The sequence below is a fragment of the Heloderma suspectum genome, chromosome 3, assembly GCF_057233095.1.
Source record: "Heloderma suspectum isolate Gila_16-S chromosome 3, 16-S_ref, whole genome shotgun sequence".
NCBI lineage: Eukaryota > Metazoa > Chordata > Lepidosauria > Squamata > Helodermatidae > Heloderma > Heloderma suspectum.
The window spans coordinates 186,102,022-186,122,862 of record NC_139460.1 but is presented as its reverse complement, the minus strand read 5'-3'; the positions used below and the strand labels follow the sequence as shown (position 1 = coordinate 186,122,862).

Sequence of the window (20,841 nt, the reverse complement as noted above, 5' to 3'; positions counted from 1 at the left end):
CAATTCTTTTAATTAATCTTCTATTTTGGTTGCATTCTCTTTCCCTGTAATTGTAGAGAACGTTTCTAATGCTCATATAACCACCATGCCACTTTATATTTTGTATTTTTCTGAAATAACGCCTTAAATAATTTCAATCTACAATTTTGTCTGTAGTGATATTTGTCTGTTGGGATTAGCTTGGTTACCCACCGGGGTGCTTCAGGACCATTTTGTGAAGTTCTGAGGTTAAACAGGACCAGATTTACACGTGCCAGGCAGGTTTACAGGAAAAGAGTGTTCCATAAAAGCAGTAGTAGTGTAGAAAAGATCCAATCCCAAACTGCCACCTCCCCACCTCCCCGAGCTTCTCTTGGAGGAAGCATACAGAGAAGACCTTCTGAAGCTGATCTCAGGGACTGGGTAGTTTATAATGTTAAATTATGTATAATGTTAATTAATGTTAATTATTTTTAAATCCTTAAACAAAATCTTCCATTCAGTGCCATTCATCACATTAATAAAATAGTGGTGACTGTAAAGCATTTCTCCCTACTACCATCTAAGGAGACCTTATGGAACAGCATTCAATTAGGAAGCTAGAACAGAAGATTCACACAGGCTTGATGGGATCCTGGCCATAAAATATAGCTGCATGTGTCAGTTGTGCATATGCTGTTTTTCTGAGTGAATTGCCCTGTTGACAGGAACTCCTGTCTAATGAAGAGGATAAGCTTTTTGTACTAATTCCAAAGCAAGCGTCAATGTCATTTGATAACCCTCCAGTCAATAATTTGCAATCTCATGCCCACCAACACTCACCCAAGAGGCACATCTCCTGTGTTAATATAGCCACGGAGAGAAATGTCACAAGGGCTGTCTGATGTGTCCATTGTAGCGGTAACTGCTGTGCTTATTATTTTTTCTTTTCCCAGTACTTTAAATAAGTATATGGAAATATTGACTTAGAAACTAATTTCCCTCCAAAAGGAAAACCAGTAAAGTTGTCTAAGACAACAGTGCAAACTTAAGATTTAGTTGTCTCCATTTATAAGCAAGAGAAATTATAAATTTGAAAAGTGCATTTATAACAGGCGGCCATTAAACCAGTCTGTTTTAGTTTTTATTGAGGGTTATGTAAAAGTATAGCATAGCTTCTGTGCAGTTTCACAGTTAGGACTGTACACACATCTACCATAGCAAAGAATCTTCAAACATACAAGTTTTGACAGATATGGTATGTTCTTTTTGCCCTTTTGCTTGGAAAAGGCCTCTTTTTTTGCCAACTGTGCAGTCACCCAGAGTGTGGCCTTATTCTGGGGATCGGCAACATGGGGCCCCCAGACATCTGACTTGGTGCCCACTGAGGTGCCTGACCCCTATTGTTTATTTTTAAAAGTATTAAGACATTTTCTTACCAGCAGCTGGGATTGTTTCAAAGCAAAGTGAGGGCCTGCAGCCACTATCATCTTCATTTCCTGTGAATGCTTCTGGGTCACACGAGACCCAGATTCAGTCTTAGGCAATGATGACGGTGTGCAGCTACAAGCTGATGCTTTTCTCGGCAGTGTGCCTAGTCACCAAGAAAAAGGAGGGGGGAAAGGAAAAGGGGCTCCTGTCACTTCTGTCTGGTAAGCGTGCAGTGTTGGGGAGCTAGGAACAAAAGTGAGGGGGGCTAGGAAGGGCAGCAATAAGACAGCTAGGCAGTCAGGGAAGCCAGCAGGAAAGAGGGAGGGCGAACAGAAGGAAGTCCACAGAAGCTGAGAGAGCCAGTCGGTAGCAACCAGGGTCAAGGGAAGGTCGTGTACTTGTTTGTCTGAATGGATGGAAACTGTATAAATGTGAAAAAGAGAGAAGAGAGAAAGGGTTTAGGGGGGATTTTGGAGAGAACTGAGGTTTCATAGGCGTTCTATAGTGTATTGGTTGGGGCTCAGACCTCACCTCTGCCTCACACTCAGTCTTTTGGGCAGTTTACTTGTTCACTGTAATGAGCTATGGCTTCCATGACATCCATGGTGGTGCTGACCAGTTTCTCAAATTGGCATATGTGCCCATGGACCTCAAAAGGTTGCCTATTCCTGCTTTATGACCTCGCTGTGTCTAGTGGTAATGGAGGATCTGCTGTTGCCTGAAGGATTTTTTTTTTCTGACAAAAACAGCGGTGCTCCCTTTTATTTTTGAAGATCCGTTAGTCTTTCATTTTATTGACTGCTAGGGCTAGACACCGGTTTTACCCTTTTTTCCCCCTTTCCTTGTGGGCCAGGCAGCCAATTGGATTTGATCCTGATCCTTCCCAAAGGGATGGGCTGGAAGGACACTGGTGAGGGCACCCAGCTGCCACAGCTCAATTCTCCCCCGCTCCCATCACCGTGCCACAGCCTGTACTCTCTCAGTCGTGGGGGGGGGGGAGGCAGTAGCAACAGCAACTGACTGGGTGACCGACTGGGTGACCGCAAGAGAAAAAGCCACTGTCTGGCCTATTCTGTGCCTGGGAGTGAGGGGCATTAAAGATCTACCTGAATGAGTTTAATACTATAGTGCATCTCTCTGCACTTTGGCTCCACCCTCTGCCCTACCAACCACCATGGCTACCAGCCAGCACTGCCTGTCCCCCATTCAAGGCTACTCCGTTGTGGCCATCTGCTTCAGCCTGCAGAGCTTTTTCCAAGATCTGACAAGCAGCCGAGAGACAACCACAACCAAACAAGCACAGCTCACCCTGATACTGCACTACAAATGACAGCTTTCACCAAGTACAATGACAGCCTTGTGCTATTGCACTACTCCGCTACAGCAAAGTTACACAATGATAGGCTTCCCTGATCACTACTTTGAAACTGCACAACTTGAGAAATAAGGGAAAATAGGGAAAGAACTGCTCACTTTGCCATGAAGTGCCGTTCTGCAGTAATCCACTACAGCATCTGGAGGCTCCCCATGAAGGCGCCCCACCTGCGCAATTTTGCCCCACTCCAGCAAAGTCAGGGAGTTAGAGTTCCCACCCCTTTTCCTGTTACGCACATTTTTCCAAGAAGCAAAATGGCTATGGAGGGGAATATGCAATTTTGCTTTAGCGCTAAAGCACTATAGCAAACAGCAGCAGCTTGGCCAAGGGTGCGTGTGTGAAATGTGCAACTCCACTATATCGATAAAGCACTATAGTACTTCAGCAATTTTCAGACAATGCCAGCAAAGGGTATGGGGGATTTTTGAGCAATTTTGCTTTAGCGCTAAAGCACTATAGTGCTTTAGTGGTATAGTGAACAGAAACAGCTCTTCCAGCAATGTCTGGGAGGGGTTAAATGTGCAACTCCCTTTTATTGTTGCTGATTTTGGACAATAAAGGCATCTATGCCACAAATGGCTATGGAAGGAAATGCACAATTGAGGGTTTTGTCCTGATCCTGCAAACCCCCAAGGGTTTATTTTTGCCACCACTTTTGTTGCACCCAGGATTTTCCCTCCTCTGGGGTAATTGCACAGTGTTTTTTGATGGTGCATCAGGTACCTCCGGACAAATAGAGGCTGTGTGAAGTTTGGTCCTGATCCTGCAAACCCCCGTTTTCTAGCCACCCCCCCTTTTTTGCTGCACTTGGGATTTTCGTTCCCCTGGGGTAATTGAACAGGGCTTTACAGGTGCATCAGGAGCCTCCCGTTAGGAAAGGCTGTGTGTGGAGTTTGGTCCTGATCCTGCAAACCTCCAAGGTTTACAGCCACCACCCCTTTGGCAGGGTGATGCTGGAAGCACTGAATTAAGCTCCTGTACTTCACCCCACACTTCTCCCCTCTCATTGGGATTCTGTAGAAGGTTAAAACAGGCTGCTATGTTGTCAATGGATGAAACAGCACCACTGCTCAGGCAGGACGACTGCAGGGGGCAGGGGGATGACTCAGATTACATAGGGTAGTTTAATAAGCTACTCACAGTAGTGCATTAGCCTGGTTGTGTGGTGCAGCATCATGGATGCTACTGTGAGTAGCTTATTAAGCCACCATGGCTTAAAGTGATGTCTGAATGCAGCCATACTCTTCTCCTTTAGTAGACTAGCATACATCTGGATTGTTCATATATCTAGCTGCTTTATTTTTCTCCTCCAATAAGGTAAGTTTTTAATCAATCATACTGTTGATGTATATTCTATGACCTACAGCATAGGGCTCTACTGTAGATACTGCCCATCCAAAACAATGGGAAAAACTTTGTGGAGACAATGACAATTTGAACTGCTCTAATTTAAAATGGTGGTCTCAGTGGCAACACCAGTGAGAAGTCTGTGTGAGCTGTTTTGTCCCGGGGCCCGGTGAACATTACAAGGCAATCTATGAATGTTTACTCAGAAGTTCCACTTTGTTCAAAGGGCTTATGTCCAAGTGAGTGAGTAAAGGATTGCAGCCTTAAGATATTCAACTGGATAACATTTCCCCCCTCAATGACTGATTCCATCCTAAGGTGGTCTCTGTTTTCCATCTGAATGAGGATAATGCCACCCATTCTCTTACTGTCAGGAAGGCCTTATGTTTCTATCCCCAAATGATTAGGGACTTTTGTAAAACTGTCTCTCTCTACTAAGGAAAGTGAAGCTCAGCACTGTTCATACTTGAAATGGCTGAGAACAACCATTTTACTGTTATTTCCCAGCACTTTCCTGCACGCAATCCCAGGAGACACATTTTACTAAGGCTGTACTAAGGTACAAATTATACTCGTTTTTCCCGATTGTCTGAAATCCATAAAGTAGCCACATAGTAATTTATTACAGTTTTTGTTACGCAGAGTGCTGTAGAGTAGATGGTATAGTCAAAACAGCAGTCTTGCAGACTATTTCCTCATTGGTACCCCATGTAAAATGGCAGTGGCTCTTACAACACCCCGAACACCCCCAATACTTCCCAGTAGCTGTGGATTGCTGGGAAAGGGGGGGGTGCTCTGTGGCAGAGTACATGCTTTGCAGTCAGGGGGTCCCAGGTCCATATTCTGACATCTCCACTTAAAATGCTCTCAAGAAGCAGGGCTGGGAAAGGCCTCAGCTTGAGGCTCTAGAGAGCCAATGCCCATCAGGGTAACTAATACTGGCCTAGATGGACAAATGGTCTGACTCAGGATAGGGCAGCTTAATCTGTAGGCTGTCTTTCAGGGTGAACAGCACAGATCTTCTGACTAAAGATTGAGATTTCCCTGGAATACCATTGCATTAAACACCCAACATGAAATTTTATGAAGTAGCTCCTCCATCACCAAATGCCAGCTTAACTAACTTCTATTTATGTATTTAGATACTATCACTCCACATCCTCAAAGCAGTCAGCAAGTGTTTTCACTCCAATACCTCTTTTGATTTGATTTGTCATTCTTGTCTCTCACAAATGGATTTTAGATACTATCCTCAAGTTCCTTTAGCCACTCCCCTTTTATAAATACAGCTTTGTTTCAGCTACTATGGGGGTGGGGGTGGGGATACACAAGCTAATTTTGTTCAATTTTATAAGTAGAAAGCTGAGGCTTTATGATGTACGCTTTCCGTTTTCTCAGTACTCTTTAACACATAACAAGTGGGACCTGCAACAAAATGTTGCAGTATAGCTAGCATAGCAATGTTGAGGCATGATGGGAGCTGCAGTCCAACATTTGGCGGGCCATATATTTTTGTGATTGGGGCCTGGGTTCAAGCCCCCACTTGGCCATGAAGCTCAATGGATGACTTTGGGCTACATCACAGGGTTGTTGTGAAGATAAAGAGAGAGAGCAACTCATGTAAACTGCCTTGGAGGAAAAGGCAGTATATAAATGTAACAAATAAATAACTCTTGTTCCAGGTTCCAGCCAGCCAAGCCATGCCTTTTCCAGGATACTCCATCCCATGCACATACAGTTTCCCATTTTTCCTTGGCAAGACATGCGGCACATTGTGGTTCACTGAGCTGTTATTCTGCAAGCCTTGGATTTCCCTCAAGCCTGCTGCAACCTCCTTCTTATGCATGGAGGGTGCTGCTTTGGATACATAAAGACTGGCACTTGAAGAATAAGCTCACTATTAGGAAATGAATTTTCTACTCAGAAGTGACTTGACTTGCATGTTTGACATAGCCCCAGGGGTAAGTTTATATAGACTGTACGCCTATATCCAGTTTCTTGGGAGAAAGCTTAACTGAACACAATAGGATTTACTTTTGAGTAGACATGCATATTACTGCGCTGTTAATGTTTCTAAATAAGAGATGTGGGTTATATTAATGTGTTCTTTGAGTGTAGCTCTGATGACAAAAGAAACAAAGACACTTCATGACAACTCAGACAGCATGTGTCTTAATTTACATTGTAAAGTACATGATGCGCTAAATTAAGGCAATTATATGTGCAAAACAAAAGCACTTCAAATCAATCAAAGCATACTTATTTGCATTGTGTAGGTTAAAGTATACTTTTATAATGCAATTATAGTTGATTCTTTGCCTAAGCAGCTCTTGTTCCATTTTCTTTGAGAGTCCTCTCTACTGACCAACAACAGCTAAAAGCAAGCGCCTGTAGTCTCCACTTGTGTCACTTGATATCATTGTGCCCAAAGTCTTCTGGAACATCTGTACGAACAGCTGTTTGATTTGTACAAGATCAATCTGTGCCAAAAGAAACAAAGCAAAGTTATAATATAGAACACAAATTCATGCTTCATAGAAGGGGATGTTTCCTTGAGAGCCTTACTCACGCATGGCTCCCTTAATCTCAACAAGATTGTGAAATTTGTGATGCATCATGTCTCATATGCATCATGTCTCATACGCATTTGTGTCAGTGAAATTTGTGATGCATCATGTCTCATACGCATGGGCTTCAGCAAAACAAGTGCTATACATGAGTCAACTAATTTTGTGTTTCGTAATTGGCTGCTCAGAGGATGGTGGGGGAGAAGAGGAAGAACACTACAAGTAACAGAGGGATACACTCACAGAATCACAGCTACTTATTTATAACTCAGTTGACTATGGCTTGAATTTGCCTTGTTACTCAGACCTTGGTGACCTGGCAGCCATTCTTCAGGGGAGCCTTGTGGATAACAAAAATATTGTCCCTGCTCAGGTGATAACATATCACAGGCTAGTTCAACAACAGGTTTTGGCAAGCCAGCATTATACTCTCCATGGACAAGCAGCTAATGCAGAAAGGCTACTCTCGTGCAAGTGGTAAATCTGACTTTTTAGGAGACGTATGTGGCCAACTAGCCTTACCATCTAGAAGTTCTGTCATTTAAAAATGTCAGCATGGACTGCATTGCTACAAGCAGTCATAGCAGTTGCAGCTTTCTACATCTCCATGCTCATATCTACTGCCTTCCTGTCAGCCCTATTTTCTATCAGGAAATTGTCTGGGTAAGAGGAAACGGTGATAATGAATAAATCATAAATACAGAGGTGAAGAAAACGGTTACTACCAGAAACTCAGCAACACTGTGGCTTTTAAGGAGAAAGAAGCCTAACTCTGGTAGCTCTAGATGGCAGAAAGAGCTGCTTTAAATCTTGTCTGGCTGCTATACAGTGGCAGAAGGTAGCTGCAGTGAATGGCCTTGACTCTATGTAATGTACTACTTGCATCGTATGAGCTTACTAGAGACGCTACTCATAACTGGAGAAAAATTACAACCACCACTTTGTATATAGTATTTCCTGAAGTTACTGCTTCTACTACTTATCTATTATGCCTGCAGTACAGGACAAGGATGCATTTACAGAGTGACGCTGAAAAGCAAGCGCACAAAGCGAAGCTAGCTGCTTAACGTAGAAACCATTTCACCATTATGGAAGAACAGCCAGATGGTGTAATGAACAAAGATAGATCAATCACTGGGCCTTTAAATATATCTTAGACACAAGCTACTCACAAAAGTTCTTACCTCACTGCGGGTGACTATAATTCTAACCAGGGTAGAGTCATCTGTGCCAGCTCCTTTCATGGCATAATAAAGTCTCTCTGCAAAAAAGGCTGGGCGATTCAAAGCACATTGCACTGCAAGAAAGATCATTTCAAAGTTGGCATTGACAGCTCAGAGCTGCCTAGATTCTAGCAGCATGCCAGAGTCTTCAGACACAACTTTTATCCAAATTGTCTTTTTTCTCATCTTATTTTTACCTTCACTATTTCCATCTGTTTAAATCTGTACTTTTCTTTCCCACTCCTGGCTGCAGATGGCTGTAGCACCATTTGTACAATCTATTTTAAGGAGGGTCACAGTGATGAGGGCAGGAGATTCTGATACAGCAGAGGATAGGGGAAGTTGGGGAATGTAGTTCAGCTGAAAACTGGATTAAGGAGCTAGATTTTATACTTTGATCTTAAGAGTTTCTTTTTAAACTAAACACGTGGTGGACTTTCATGGTGTGTCAGGAGAGAGGAGGGGTAATGAGAAACTTTGGGGGCACTAACAGAGATAGCAAAAGGGCCAAATCTGAATCCCAGGCACGAAGGGCCTTTATCATCCTCAGGTTTGGGGCCTGGCCCTCCTCCAGTCTCCCCAACACATTACTCTCGTCACACTGGTGGCCTCACACTCCCAATTAGAATGAGATGCGCATGTATGTGGGGCTAATCCCATTGAGTGGGACATGGGAAAGTGTTGTGCCTTGTGAAACAATCAGGGCCTTGAGCTGCAGCCTCGCAGCTATTCTACCAACCAATAGATCCTTGAATTGTGGTATTGGAAGCCAGAGTTATTGGTCGTCCCTCCACATTTTCACCAAACATTCTCAGATCACTGTTTTTGTTGCTGCTGAGGCAGCATTTGACAGAAAGATGTTTCAAGGTGTTCTGCAGTGCTATGTTCAGGATTTTCCATCCTTGGATGTTGGGGTACTGGTCTGTTATGCCCCACTATCTGGATCACAGGGGGAAAACAAATAGGGAGAACTGAGAATTTAGCTTACCTTACTTGTGTTTTTTTGTTTTTTTCTTAGATAGCTGTGGCAGGTTCTTACCTATTAAGGCCTTGATTCCAATATTTTTAAATACTAGACAGCTACTGGAATTAAATATTGCTAGACCAGTACTAACTGGTTCTAGAAAAGAAGTGCTTGCCTTGTAGTGGACAGAAAAGATCCCTGCCCCTGAAGCAACTTGAAGGAGAATGCACAGGTAAACTAATTCTCTGTTCTGTGACATATGTTAATTATGCAAATTAAGCACATTTGCAGAAGTCCTCTCATTTTGAATACTTTAGTCAGCTGATGGGGAAGAGCACTGGAGCCCCAGGTTCTGAACATTTGAAATTTTCTTCAGCAACTTCTCCAGTTATTGCAGATGCTAGGAAACTGAATTAGCTATTAACTGAACAGTCAAATGGAGGAAAAGACTCTTACCGATAGCCTTCAAGCCACGTTCTACATTTCCTGAAAACTCCCGGCCAATGCTGTTTAATAAATCATGGTTAGCAATCTGCAAATAGATGTAAGGGAAAAGTTAAATCTTTTGCCAAAGAACTGATTGATGACAAATCCAACCCAAAGGTTGAGGTCAACAGAAATATTTCTGGGGTCTTCCATTTTCCTGTTCTTAAATCTACCTGAGCGTAGGCTTCTACTGTGGCTTTCAACTGGGGAAAGCTTCTAGATGCCAGGATCATATTGAAGCAAGACTCATCTGTACCCAGTGTCCCTTCACCAGCTTGGTAAAGCCGTTGAGCATCTTGTTGAGCTTTTTGGTAATCTACAGTTTGATTCTCATCCCGATTACCCTGCAAGGAAAAAAAGTATGGATTACAAGCATTGTACATACTGTATGCACTATATGTGAAAAATACATATTTCTGCACAGAAATACAGGAGGATGAGCTTGGTAGCCCCATCGAGAGCATCTGGATCAAAATAAATGGAGCAAAGAATAAAAGGAATCTGGTGGTTGGAGTCTACTACCGGCCACCCAATTAAGGAGAAGACGAGGATGAAACTTTTGAAAAGCAAATAGCCAATGTTTTAAGGAAGCATGATGTAGTAGTAATGGGGGACTTCAATTTCCCCAATATTTGTTGGGAGACAAATTCTGCAAAACATGCCCCCTCCAGGAAATTCCTGACTTGTGTGGCGGATAACTTCCTCCTACAGAAAGTAGAGGAAGGAACTAGAGGATTGGCTATCCTTGACTTGATCCTAACCAACAGAGATGACTTAGTGGATAAAGTAGCAGTTACAGGAACTCTGGGGGAAAGCGACCATATTGTACTTCAGTACTTGGTTCTAAGGGAAGCAAAAGCTGAGTGTAGTCAAATGCGTACCCTGGATTTTAGGAAAGCTGATTTTAATAAACTCAGAACAATGATCAGTAAGGTCCCATGGCAAGCGACACTAACAAGAAAAGGAGTCCAAGATGGGTGGGAGCTTTTAAAAAAGGAAATTCTCAAGGCACAATTACAAACCATTCCAACAAGAAGAAAAGGGGGAAGACAACAGAAGAAGCCAATGTGGCTTCACAAAAAGCTTAGGGATGACCTGAAAACAAAAAAGGACACATATAGGAAGTGGAAAGAAGGCCAAGTAACAAAGGAAGAGTACAGGCAGGTAGCACAGAATTGCTGGGATGGCGTCAGGAAGGCTAAAGCTGAGAACGAGCTGAGGTTAGCGAGGGATGCTAAAAGCAACAAAAAGGCTTTCTTCAGCTACGTGCATAGTAAAAGGCAGAGGAAAGAAATGGTGGTTCAGCTATTCAATAAGGATGGCAAAATGATAACAGATGACAAAGAAAAGGCAGAGGTGCTCATTTCCTACTTTGGCTCAGTCTTCTCCCAAAAGAGGGTCTATGAGCCCCCTGGCAAATGCGAAGTACAGGCTGAAGGGGCAGGATTACAGCTTGAGATCGATAGGCATATGGTCAAGGAACACCTAATTCCTTTGAATGAGTTCAAATCTCCATGGCCAGATGAACTGCATTCTAGGGTAATAAAGGAACTGGCAGAAGAACTCTCAGAACCGCTGTCCATTCTCTTTGAGAAATCATGGAGGTGAAGTGCCAGATGACTGGAGGAGGGCTAACGTTGTCCCTATCTTCAAAAAGGTTAAAAAGGAGGAACCTGGGAACTACAGACCAGTCAGTCTGACATCAATCCCTGGGAAAATTCTGGGGCAGATTCTAAAGCAATCCATCTGTAAGCACCTTGAAAACAATGCACTGATTACTCGAACCCAACATGGATTTGTCAAGAACAAATCCTGCCAGATGAATCTGATCTCATTTTTTGATCAAGTCACCTCCCTTGTGGACTGTGGAATGCTGTAGACATAATATACCTCGACTTCAGCAAAGCTTTTGACAAAGTGCCCCATGATCTCCTGATGAGCAAACTAGCTCAAAGTGGGCTAGATGAAACACTGATCCGGTGTATCCACAGTTGGCTACAGAATCGGACTCCAATCGTGCTTATCAATGGAATATTCTCAAACTGGGAAGAAGTAACGAGCAGGGTACCGCAGGGCTCAGTCCTGGGCCCAGTGCTCTTCAACATTTTTATGAATGACTTGGAGGAGGAGGTGCAGGGAATATTGATCAAATTTGCAGATGACAAAATTGGGCAGGATAGCTAATACTTTGGAAGACAGAAACACAATTCAAAGTGATCTGGATAGACTGGAGCGCTGGGCAGAAAACAACAACATGACATTTAATAGGGATGAATGCCAAGTTCTGCACCTAGGAAAAAGAAACCAAATGCACGGTTACAAGATGGGGGATATGTGGCTCAACAACACTACAAGCGAGAAGGATTTGGAATTGTTGTCGATCACAAGCGGACTATGAGCCAACAATGTGATGTGGCTGCAAAAAAGGCAAATGCTATTTTGGGCTGCATTCATAGAAGCATAGCTTCCAAATCCCGGGAAGTACTAGTCTCCCTCCACTCAGCACTGGTTAGGCCTCATCTGGAGTACTGTGTCCAGTTCCGGGCACCACATTTTAAGAAGGATGCTGACAAACTGGAGAGGGTTCAGAGGAGGGCAACAAAGATGATCAGGGGACTGGAAACAAATCCCTATGAAGAGAGACTGAAAGAACTGGGCATGTTTAGCCTTGAGAAGAGAAGACTGAGGGGAGATATGATAGCACTCTTCAAGTACTTGAAAGGTTGTCCCAGAGAGGAAGGCCAGGATTTCTTCTCCATCATCCCAGAGTGCAGGACATGGAATCATGGGCTCAAGTTACAGGAAGCCAGATTCTGGCTGAACATCAGGAAAAACTTCTTGACTGTTAGAGCAATACGACAATGGAACCAATGACCTAGGGAGGTGGTGGGCTCTCCCACACTGGAGGCGTTCAAGACGAGGCTGGACAGCCATCTGTCAGGGATGCTCTGACTTGGATTCCTGTACTGAGCAGGGGGTTGGACTCAATGGCCTTGTAGGCCCCTTCGAAACCTATTATTCTATTATTCTACTGTAGACATTCATATTTCCTTCATATTTATATTTATTATATTATATTTATTATATTATATACATATGAATATATATATATTATATTCATATTTACAAGTGAACAGTAAGGGATAATGAATTCTCTGTAAAGCTAATATTTAATTGTTTGCCATTCACCATGATCTGAAACTTCCTCATGTGTATAAGGAGCTGCAGAGGGAAGCTGATGTATGCAACTGAATACAATCTATACACCCCCCACCCCTAGGCAAGTGTCTCCTGACCCTCCTTTGCTTAGGTACAGCGAATTAAATCAAAGGATTAACTGGCTTCCATTTACTTGTTCAAATGTTCTGAGGGATGCATAAACATGCATAATGAAGTAAGTAAATAATCATCACCCCTTTTAATACTGAACTTGGGTGATCTTGTGCTTATCACTTTGGATGAAAAACAGGGCCACTCAGAAATAAGGTAGTAGTTTCTACATACTACTGTTATGACAAATGCTACAGACAAAGTGCCTGTTCACACTTCACAGCGGCCCCCAATTTTTGAAAACCCGGCCATTGCAGAAACTGTTTTGGCTGTGCATACAACAGCCATGTGGACGCCAGGTTTACCCAAATTTTGCATTCATGCTAGAATGGCCTGGCCAGAAGCCCAGTGGAGGTCCTGCATAGTGCTGAATCAACAACAGGGGGCTGTCATGATGTGTCAACTGGACCAAAGTCTCAGGATTCAATCCACCTAATGCGAAGAGAAAACTCACTGGAAAAGACCCTGATGCTGGGAAAGATTGAAGGCAAAAGGAGAAGGGGATGGCAGAGGATAAGATGGCTAGATAGCATCACCGATGCAATGAATATGAACTTGTGCACACTCTGGGAGAGAGCGGAGGACAGGAAGGTTTGGCGTGCTATGGTCCATGGGGTCAAGAAGAGTCAGACACAACTTAACGACTGAACAACAACACTTGTGATGGAAGGTGGTTGTTCATCTCACCTGACACATAGACACAAGTAATCGTTCAAAGTGCCCTGATGTATCGGCCCGAATATCATGCTCGATGTCTCTTCCAAATTCTGTCTTGTAACACCTGACTATTTCTCGAATCTCCTGGTTTGTCCTTGTGCAGAGAATCTCAATCAGCACATTCTCCTGCGTCCCTGCACCCTGCAAGCAGAGAAATAAGAGTACATGCACCACCCCAGAAAAGGCTGCTAGGAGAGCAGTGCAGAAAACAATTGTTTTATTACATCAGAAAGTGGAGATCAGAATTTATGGCGCACCCGTACCTGGGCCACATAGCTCCATACAATGTGTGTGTAGCCTCTGACCCATCACCTGGCACCACCCATGGCCCTCAGGGCAAAAAAAGGTCACCCACCCCTGCTGTAAGGCCTAATCCTTAATTTTAAGTGTAAGAAGAGAACAGATTGCAGTTGTCCATGGATATTCTGGAGGAAAGCCACTCTGTACACACACAGAGGAACACAACTCCCACATTTTAAGAGTGGGGAAGGAAGAAGTTGTAGTGTCCCAGTAATATGGTGGGGAAAAGAAGCTCTACTGAAGATGCTCAGCTTCATTCTCCCTTATCAGTTTGTGTCTCTCTTTCCCTAGATTTGCCCCTTGGCTCACCAGACTTCTCACTTGAGTCCACAAACTTACTTATATACATAGGTGTCCTTGTGCAGGCATCTCTGTTTTTAGTTCCTTTCATTTTTCACAGTTCTCCTCCCCACACGTCCTCCCAGTTCTGAGGTTTTCCTGCTCCATTCTATATAGTTCCACCTTTGCAGCCATGTTTTTTTATTTGTGTATTTTATTTTGCTTTTATTCCCCCTCAAAATGTCCAGTCTAGCCAATATTTATTGCTGGCCAAAGATAGAAAAATTCTGGACAAGTTGAAGATTCTGAAGTTTTCAGGCAGCCCTATCCCTGTTCTCCGATCTGCCTTTCAGCTGACCAGGAGCACCTCGTCTTGTCTCGATTTGTCTTGTTTGACATCATCCAGCCCATTACCAATATCAGACACTGATTTAGAAGTACAGCTTCTTTGGATTTAGATGGAACAGAGAAACAGAGTTTGGTGTCACTAGCATACTGGTGGTACTGAAACCCCAAACTCCAGAAAATCTCTCCCAGAAGGTTTATGTACATGTGAAATAGCATGGGGGATAAGATGAAACCCTGAGGGACACCACAGGCCAATGGCTACAGCATTGAGCATGAATCCCACAGAACCACCTTCTAAAATCACCCCTCCAAGACGGACCAGAAGGACCGTATAAATGTCTCCCAGTTGCATCTCAGACAGATGTCTCGGAAGGGTATTGTGGTTGATGGTACTGAAAGCCTTCAGGAGTTCCAGCAGAACCAACAGGGACACACTCCCCTGTCCAGTTCCCTGCATAGACCATCCAGCAAGGCAACCAAAGTGAGGTTCAGCTATTGGGCAGTACAGAAATGTAAATGAATGAGTGAGTGAGTGAGTGAGTGAATGAATAAATAAAGCAGTCTTTTGTCCCATGCCCAGGCCTGAAGCCAGATTGAAATGGATCTAGATAATCCACCTCATCCAGTAATCCCTGGAGCTGACAAGCCACCACACGCTCCAGAATGTTGCCCAAGAATGGAATATTACAGACCAGCTGGAAATTATCCAATACAGTGGGGTTCAGGGAAGATATTTTAAAGAGAGCTCTTAAGACTGCCTCTTTTAGACAAGCCCAAATTGCACCTTGCCATAAAGAGACGTTCACCACTACCCTTACCCACTCAGCTGGTCCTCTCTGCCCCCAGCTCCTTCTATAAGCCCGGAAGGGCAAGGGTCCAGTGCACAAGTGCCTCTCACCCTTTCCTGGAGCAGCTGGAAACTGAATGGAAGTCTCAGTTCAACACTTAAAACCCTAAGGATCACCATGCTAAGTGGCCGATATTGTCCCCACCCCCTTTTTGATGCACTTACTTTTCTGACCTGTCACTATAAATGGTGCGCAAATTAGCCTATATGCACTCATCTTGTCAATTTTCTTGCATGTTTCCTACTGCGCTTCATTCCCTTTGATAGCTGAAACACACAAGGGCATTATATGTTTCCCGCCTCCCAGCAGAGCAGAGCAGAGTGGAAGCTGCTCCAGCTGGTCCAGGGACTACAGAAGCAAGCAAGCTCCCAGAGAGCGAGCGACCAGAGCGAGTGAACAGGGAGAGCAAACAGGAGTTTGGCAGGGCAGGCCCCTAACATTTTTTTTCTTTTAAAATTATTTTTCTTGTAACACACACTTCCACACCAGTGGGACTCTGCTTTTAACCTCTAGTGAGTAGAGGAGTGGGCACAGGCTAGTCTAGAACAATCAGAAAGCTAGACACAAAAAGGGAAAGAGGCTATGGAAGGACAAGACTCTCCAGTGGTGGTGACCTGCAAGGTCTGTGAAATGTTTGTTTTCTTGCCTGAGAACAACATGGCCTACACCTGCAACAAGTGCAAGTTGATCACGCTGTTAGAAGAAAAAGTAAGAGGACTGGAGCGGCGACTGTCGACCCTCCGGGGAATAAGAGAACACGAAGAGTTCTTGGACAGAATGGTAGAACTACAGCAGCAAAGTGAAGACCAGAAGCTTGAAGAGCAACAGCAAGATAATGTAGAAGTGGGAAATGCTGAGGTAAGGAAAAATGGAGTACAGGATACTCCTTGGAAAAGGGTGACAGTTAGGAGAAGAAGAACTAGACGCCACTCTGCACCAGTGGAAGCACTGGAGCTGTGGAACCGATTTCAAGTACTTGAGGGTGAGACTGGAGGACAGCCTGCAGAGGAAGAATTACAGGGGAACCTGCAAGAGAGTGAGCAAGAAGCTGAAGGTCAGTCAACCAGAGGCAATGAAACTCAGGCCTACAACAAGAAGAGAAGAGAAGGAGTAGTTGTGGGAGACTCCTTGCTGTGTGAGATCGAGACCCAAGTATGTCGCGAAGACCCATGGACTCGCCAGGTATGTTGTCTCCCGGGAGGACGGATTAGAGATGTGACTGAAAGGCTGCCTGTACTCATAAAGCCCACTGACAGGTATCCCTTTCTTCTCATCCATGTGGGAACAAATGATACCGCCAAGCGGTGCTACGAAGAAATCACATCAGACTTTGAAGCTTTGGGAAGGAAACTCAAGAACTTTGGGGCCCAGATAGCTTTCTCATTCATCCTTCCAGTACTTAGAAGAGGAATAGAAAGGGAATGAAAAATACTCTGGGTGAATGACTGGCTACGAAGGTGATGCCGGCACTAGAGATTTGGATTCTGGGACCATGGGCTATACTTCCTGGAAGATGGACTGTTGGCAAGGGACGGAAAGAAAGGCTGGGAAGAATGTGTTTGGCCACAGCATGAAGAACTTCATCAGGAGGGTTTTGAACTGAATGCTACGGGGGAAGGAGACGTAAAGTTGGGGGTAACAATGGATGAAGGCTCATGCACCACAACAGAGAGAAGAGCTCTAATAGCGCCCAATAATAGTCTTCAGACACATGTAGGAAGAAAGCCAGACTATGAAGCACATGGCCTTCGATGTCCATATACTAATGCCCAGAGTATGGGAAACAAACAGAACGAACTTGATACAAGAGGGAAATTATGACTTGATAGGTATAACTGAGACTTGGTGGGATGACTCTCATGACTGGAATACAGCCATTGAAGGATATAACTTGTTCAAAAAGAACAGGAGGAACAGAAAGGGGGGTGGGGTTGCACTATATGTGAAAAATACATATCTCTACACAGAAATACAGGAGGATGAGCTTGGTAGCCCATCGAGAGCATCTCAATCAAAATAAATTGAGCAAAGAATAAAAGGAACCTGGTAGTCGGAGTCTACTACCAGCCACCCAATCAAGGAGAAGACGAGAATGAAACTTTTGAAAAGCAAATAGCCAATGTTTCAAGGAAGCATGATGTAGTAGTAATGGGGGAATTCAATTTCTCTGGTATTTGTTGGGAGACAAATTCTGCAAAACATGGCCCCTCCAGGAAATTCCTGACTTGTGTGTTGGATAACTTCCTCCTACAGAAAGTGGAGGAAGGAACTAGAGGACTGGCTATCCTTGACTTGATCCTAACCAACAGAGATGACTTAGTGGATAAAGTAGCAGTTACAGGAACTCTGGGGGAAAGCGACCATGTTATACTTCAGTACTTGGTTCTAAGGGAAGCAAAAGCCAAGTGTAATCAAACGTGTACCCCGGATTTTAAGAAAGCTGATTTTAATAAACTCAGAACAATGATCAGATCAGTGATCTGAGCAAGCGACTCTAATGAGAAAAGGAGTCCAAGATGGGTGGGAGCTTTTAAAAAAGGAAATGCTCAAGGCACAATTACAAACCATTCCAACAAGAAGAAAAGGGGGAAGCCAACGGAAGAAGCCATCGTGGCTTCACAAAAAGCTTAGAGATGACCTGAAAACAAAAAGCACACTTATAGGAAGTGGAAGAAGGCCAAGCAATAAAGGAAGAGTACAGGTAGGTAGCACAGAATTGCAGGGATGGTGTAAGGAAGGCTAAAGCTGAGAACGAGCTGAGGTTAGTGAGGGATGCTAAAAGCAACAAAAAGGCTTTCTTCAGTGCATAGTAAAAGACAGAGGAAAGAAATGGTGGTTCAGCTATTAAATAAGGATGGCAAAATGATAACAGATGACAAAGAAAAGGCAGAGGTGCTCTATTCCTACTTTGGCTCAATCTTCTCCCAAAAGAGGGTCTATCAGCCCCCTGGCAAAGGTGAAGTACAGGCTGAAGGGGCAGGTTGCACCTTGGGATCAATAGGCATATGGTCAAGGAACACCTAATTACTTTGAATGAGTTCAAATCTCCAGGGCCAGATGAACTACACCCTACAGTAATAAAGGAACTGGCAGAAGAACTCTCAGGACCACTGTCTATTCTCTTTTGAGAAATCATGGAGGACGGGTGAAGTGCCAGATGACTGGAGGAAGGCTAATGTCCCTATCTTCAAAAAGGGTGAAAAGGAGGAACCTGGGAACTACAGACCAGTCAGTCTAACATCAATCCCTGGGAAAATTCTGGGGCAGATGATAAAGCAATCCATCTGGAAGCACCTTGAAAACAATGCAGTGATGACTCAAAGCCAACATGGAGTTGTCAAGAACAAATCCTGCCAGACGAATCTCATCTCATTTTTTGATCAAGTCACCTCCCTTGTGGACCGTGGGAATGCTGTAGACATCATATATCTCGACTTCAGCAAAGCTTTCGACAAAGTGCCCCATGATCTCCTGATGAGCAAACTAGCTCAAAGTGGGCTAGATGAAACAACGATCTGGTGGATCCACAGTTGGCTACAGAATCGGACTCAAAGGGTGCTTATCAATGGGATCTTCTCAAACTGGGAGAGGTAACGAGCAGGGTACCACAGGGCTCAGTCCTGTGCCCAGTGCTCTTCAACATTTTTATGAATGACTTGGAGGAGGAGGTGCAGGGAATCATAGAACAGTAGGGTTGGAAGGGGCCTACAAGGCCATCGAGTCCAACCCCCTGCCCAATGCAGAAATCCAAGTCAGAGCATCCCCGACAGATGGCTGTCTAGCCTCGCCTTGAACGCCTCCAGTGTGGGAGAGCCCACCACCTCCCTAGGATCCCTTTTGATCCTCCAAATCAAAATTTGATTTGAATGTTGATCAAATTTGCAGATGACACAAAATTGGGCAGGATAGCTAATACTTTGGAAGACAGAAACACAATTCAAAGTGATCTTGATAGACTGGAGCGCTGGGCAGAAAACAACAGAATGACATTTAATAGGGATGAATGCCAAGTTCTGCACCTAGGAAAAAGAAACCAAATGCACAGTTACAAGATGGGACATACGTGGCTCAACACTACAAGCGAGAAGGATCTTGTAATTGTTGTCGATCACAAGCGGAATATGAGCCAACAATGTGATGTGGCTGCAAAAAAGGCAAATGCTATTTTGGGCTGCATTCATAGAAGCATAGCTTCCAAATCCCGGGAAGTACTAGTTCCCCTCTACTCAGCACTGGTTAATCCTCATCTGGAGTACTGTGTCCAGTTCTGGACATCACATTTTAAGAAGGATGCAGACAAACTGGAGAGGGTTCAGAGGAGGGCAAGAAAGATGATCGGGGGACTGGAAACAAAGCCCTATGAGGAGAGACTGAAAGAACTGGGCATGTTTAGCCTTGAGAAGAGAAGATTGAGGGGAGATATGATAGCGCTCTTCAAGTACTTGAAAGGTTATCACAGAGAGGGAGGCCAGGATCTCTTCTCAATCATCTCAGAGTGCAGGACACGGAATAATGGACTCAACTTAACAGAAAGCCAGATTCCAGCTGAACATCAGCAGAAACTTCCTGACTGTTACAGCAGTATGACAATGGAACCAATGACCTAGGGAGGTGGTGGGCTCTCCCACACTGGAGGCATTCAAGATGAGGCTGGACAGCCATCTGTCAGGGATGCTCTGACTTGCATTCCTGCATTGAGCAGGGGGTTGGACTCGATGGCCTTGTAGGCCCCTTCCAATCCTACTATTCTATGATTCTATGATTGACAAGGCAAGGCTATCCATACTGCAAAAGTGTAAGTGCACATTTTGTGCACCTCTGAAAGGCCGACAAAAACTAATAACTAAAAAAATTACAGTCCCATATTCAGAAATTTTCTGGGGTTGAATTTTTTTTTTAAAAGGGATAGGCAAACAAGTGACAGCCCCTCCAAAGTGCAGTTTGGGCATTGTTGGAAGGGCTGTCACTGGCAGGGGAGGCTTGTGGCCACAATCGGGCGAGTGGCAAGGGATTTTGCTGTTTTTGCTGAGCAGCTCTGTGCCTGATCGCCACAACCCATGATGGGTTGGCTCCGCTGGCTTCAGACAAAATGCTAAGGCATTGTGTGTTGAACAACCCCTAGAATAAGCCATGGGTTGTCAGGGCGCCTTGTTGCCCCAAAATAAGCCACCCTGATGACACGACAGCCCACCATGGCTAGTTACCCATAACAGTTTGTTCTGTCATGCAAACCCAGTCAAAGGCTGAGTTCACATGACAACCAACACTGCCAAATAAACCACATAGTGTGGATTGTTGTTGGAACAACCCATGGTGAGCCCAGAGACAAATGGGCTTGTCATGGGTTGTTCTCCCTATCCTTCCTCCTTGGTTGTTCTGCTGGCTCTGGCAGGTATCCCAGGGGACTTGATGGCAGAATCCATCTTATCTGCCTCCAAGTCCCCCTCTCAGTGGGAACTATGACCCCAGTTGTGGTTCCCAGCTTTTAAAAAAAAAGAATCCTGTGCCACAGTGACAGCCCCTCCACTGATACCCATGCAGCACTTTGGAGGGGCTGTCACTCATTTGCAAGCCCTTTTTTCAGGGCCAACATTTGTGCAAAACAGGGCTGAAAAATATACTTATTTTTTTTTCCAGCCCTGGGAATATGGGCAAATGTCTTCAGTAT

At 44.2% G+C, this 20,841-nt stretch overlaps 1 protein-coding gene across 2 annotated transcripts in view; it reads right to left on the bottom strand.

Annotated features, from left to right (window-relative positions):
- Positions 1-6,262: 6,262 nt before the first annotated feature.
- ANXA7 (annexin A7) overlaps positions 6,263-20,841 on the bottom strand; it is a 111,011-nt gene continuing 96,432 nt past the window's right edge. The window contains exons 9-13 of one of the 2 annotated variants that reach the window (XM_084841396.1): positions 13,369-13,539; positions 9,525-9,695; positions 9,322-9,397; positions 7,863-7,975; positions 6,263-6,591 (exon numbers count right to left, since the gene is read on the bottom strand). In XM_084841396.1, the coding sequence (XP_084697522.1) occupies positions 6,469-6,591; positions 7,863-7,975; positions 9,322-9,397; positions 9,525-9,695; positions 13,369-13,539 (654 nt within the window). In that variant the 3' untranslated portion in view covers positions 6,263-6,468. The remainder of the gene's footprint in view (positions 6,592-7,862; positions 7,976-9,321; positions 9,398-9,524; positions 9,696-13,368; positions 13,540-20,841) is intronic. The other variant, XM_084841397.1, reaches the window with a different exon arrangement.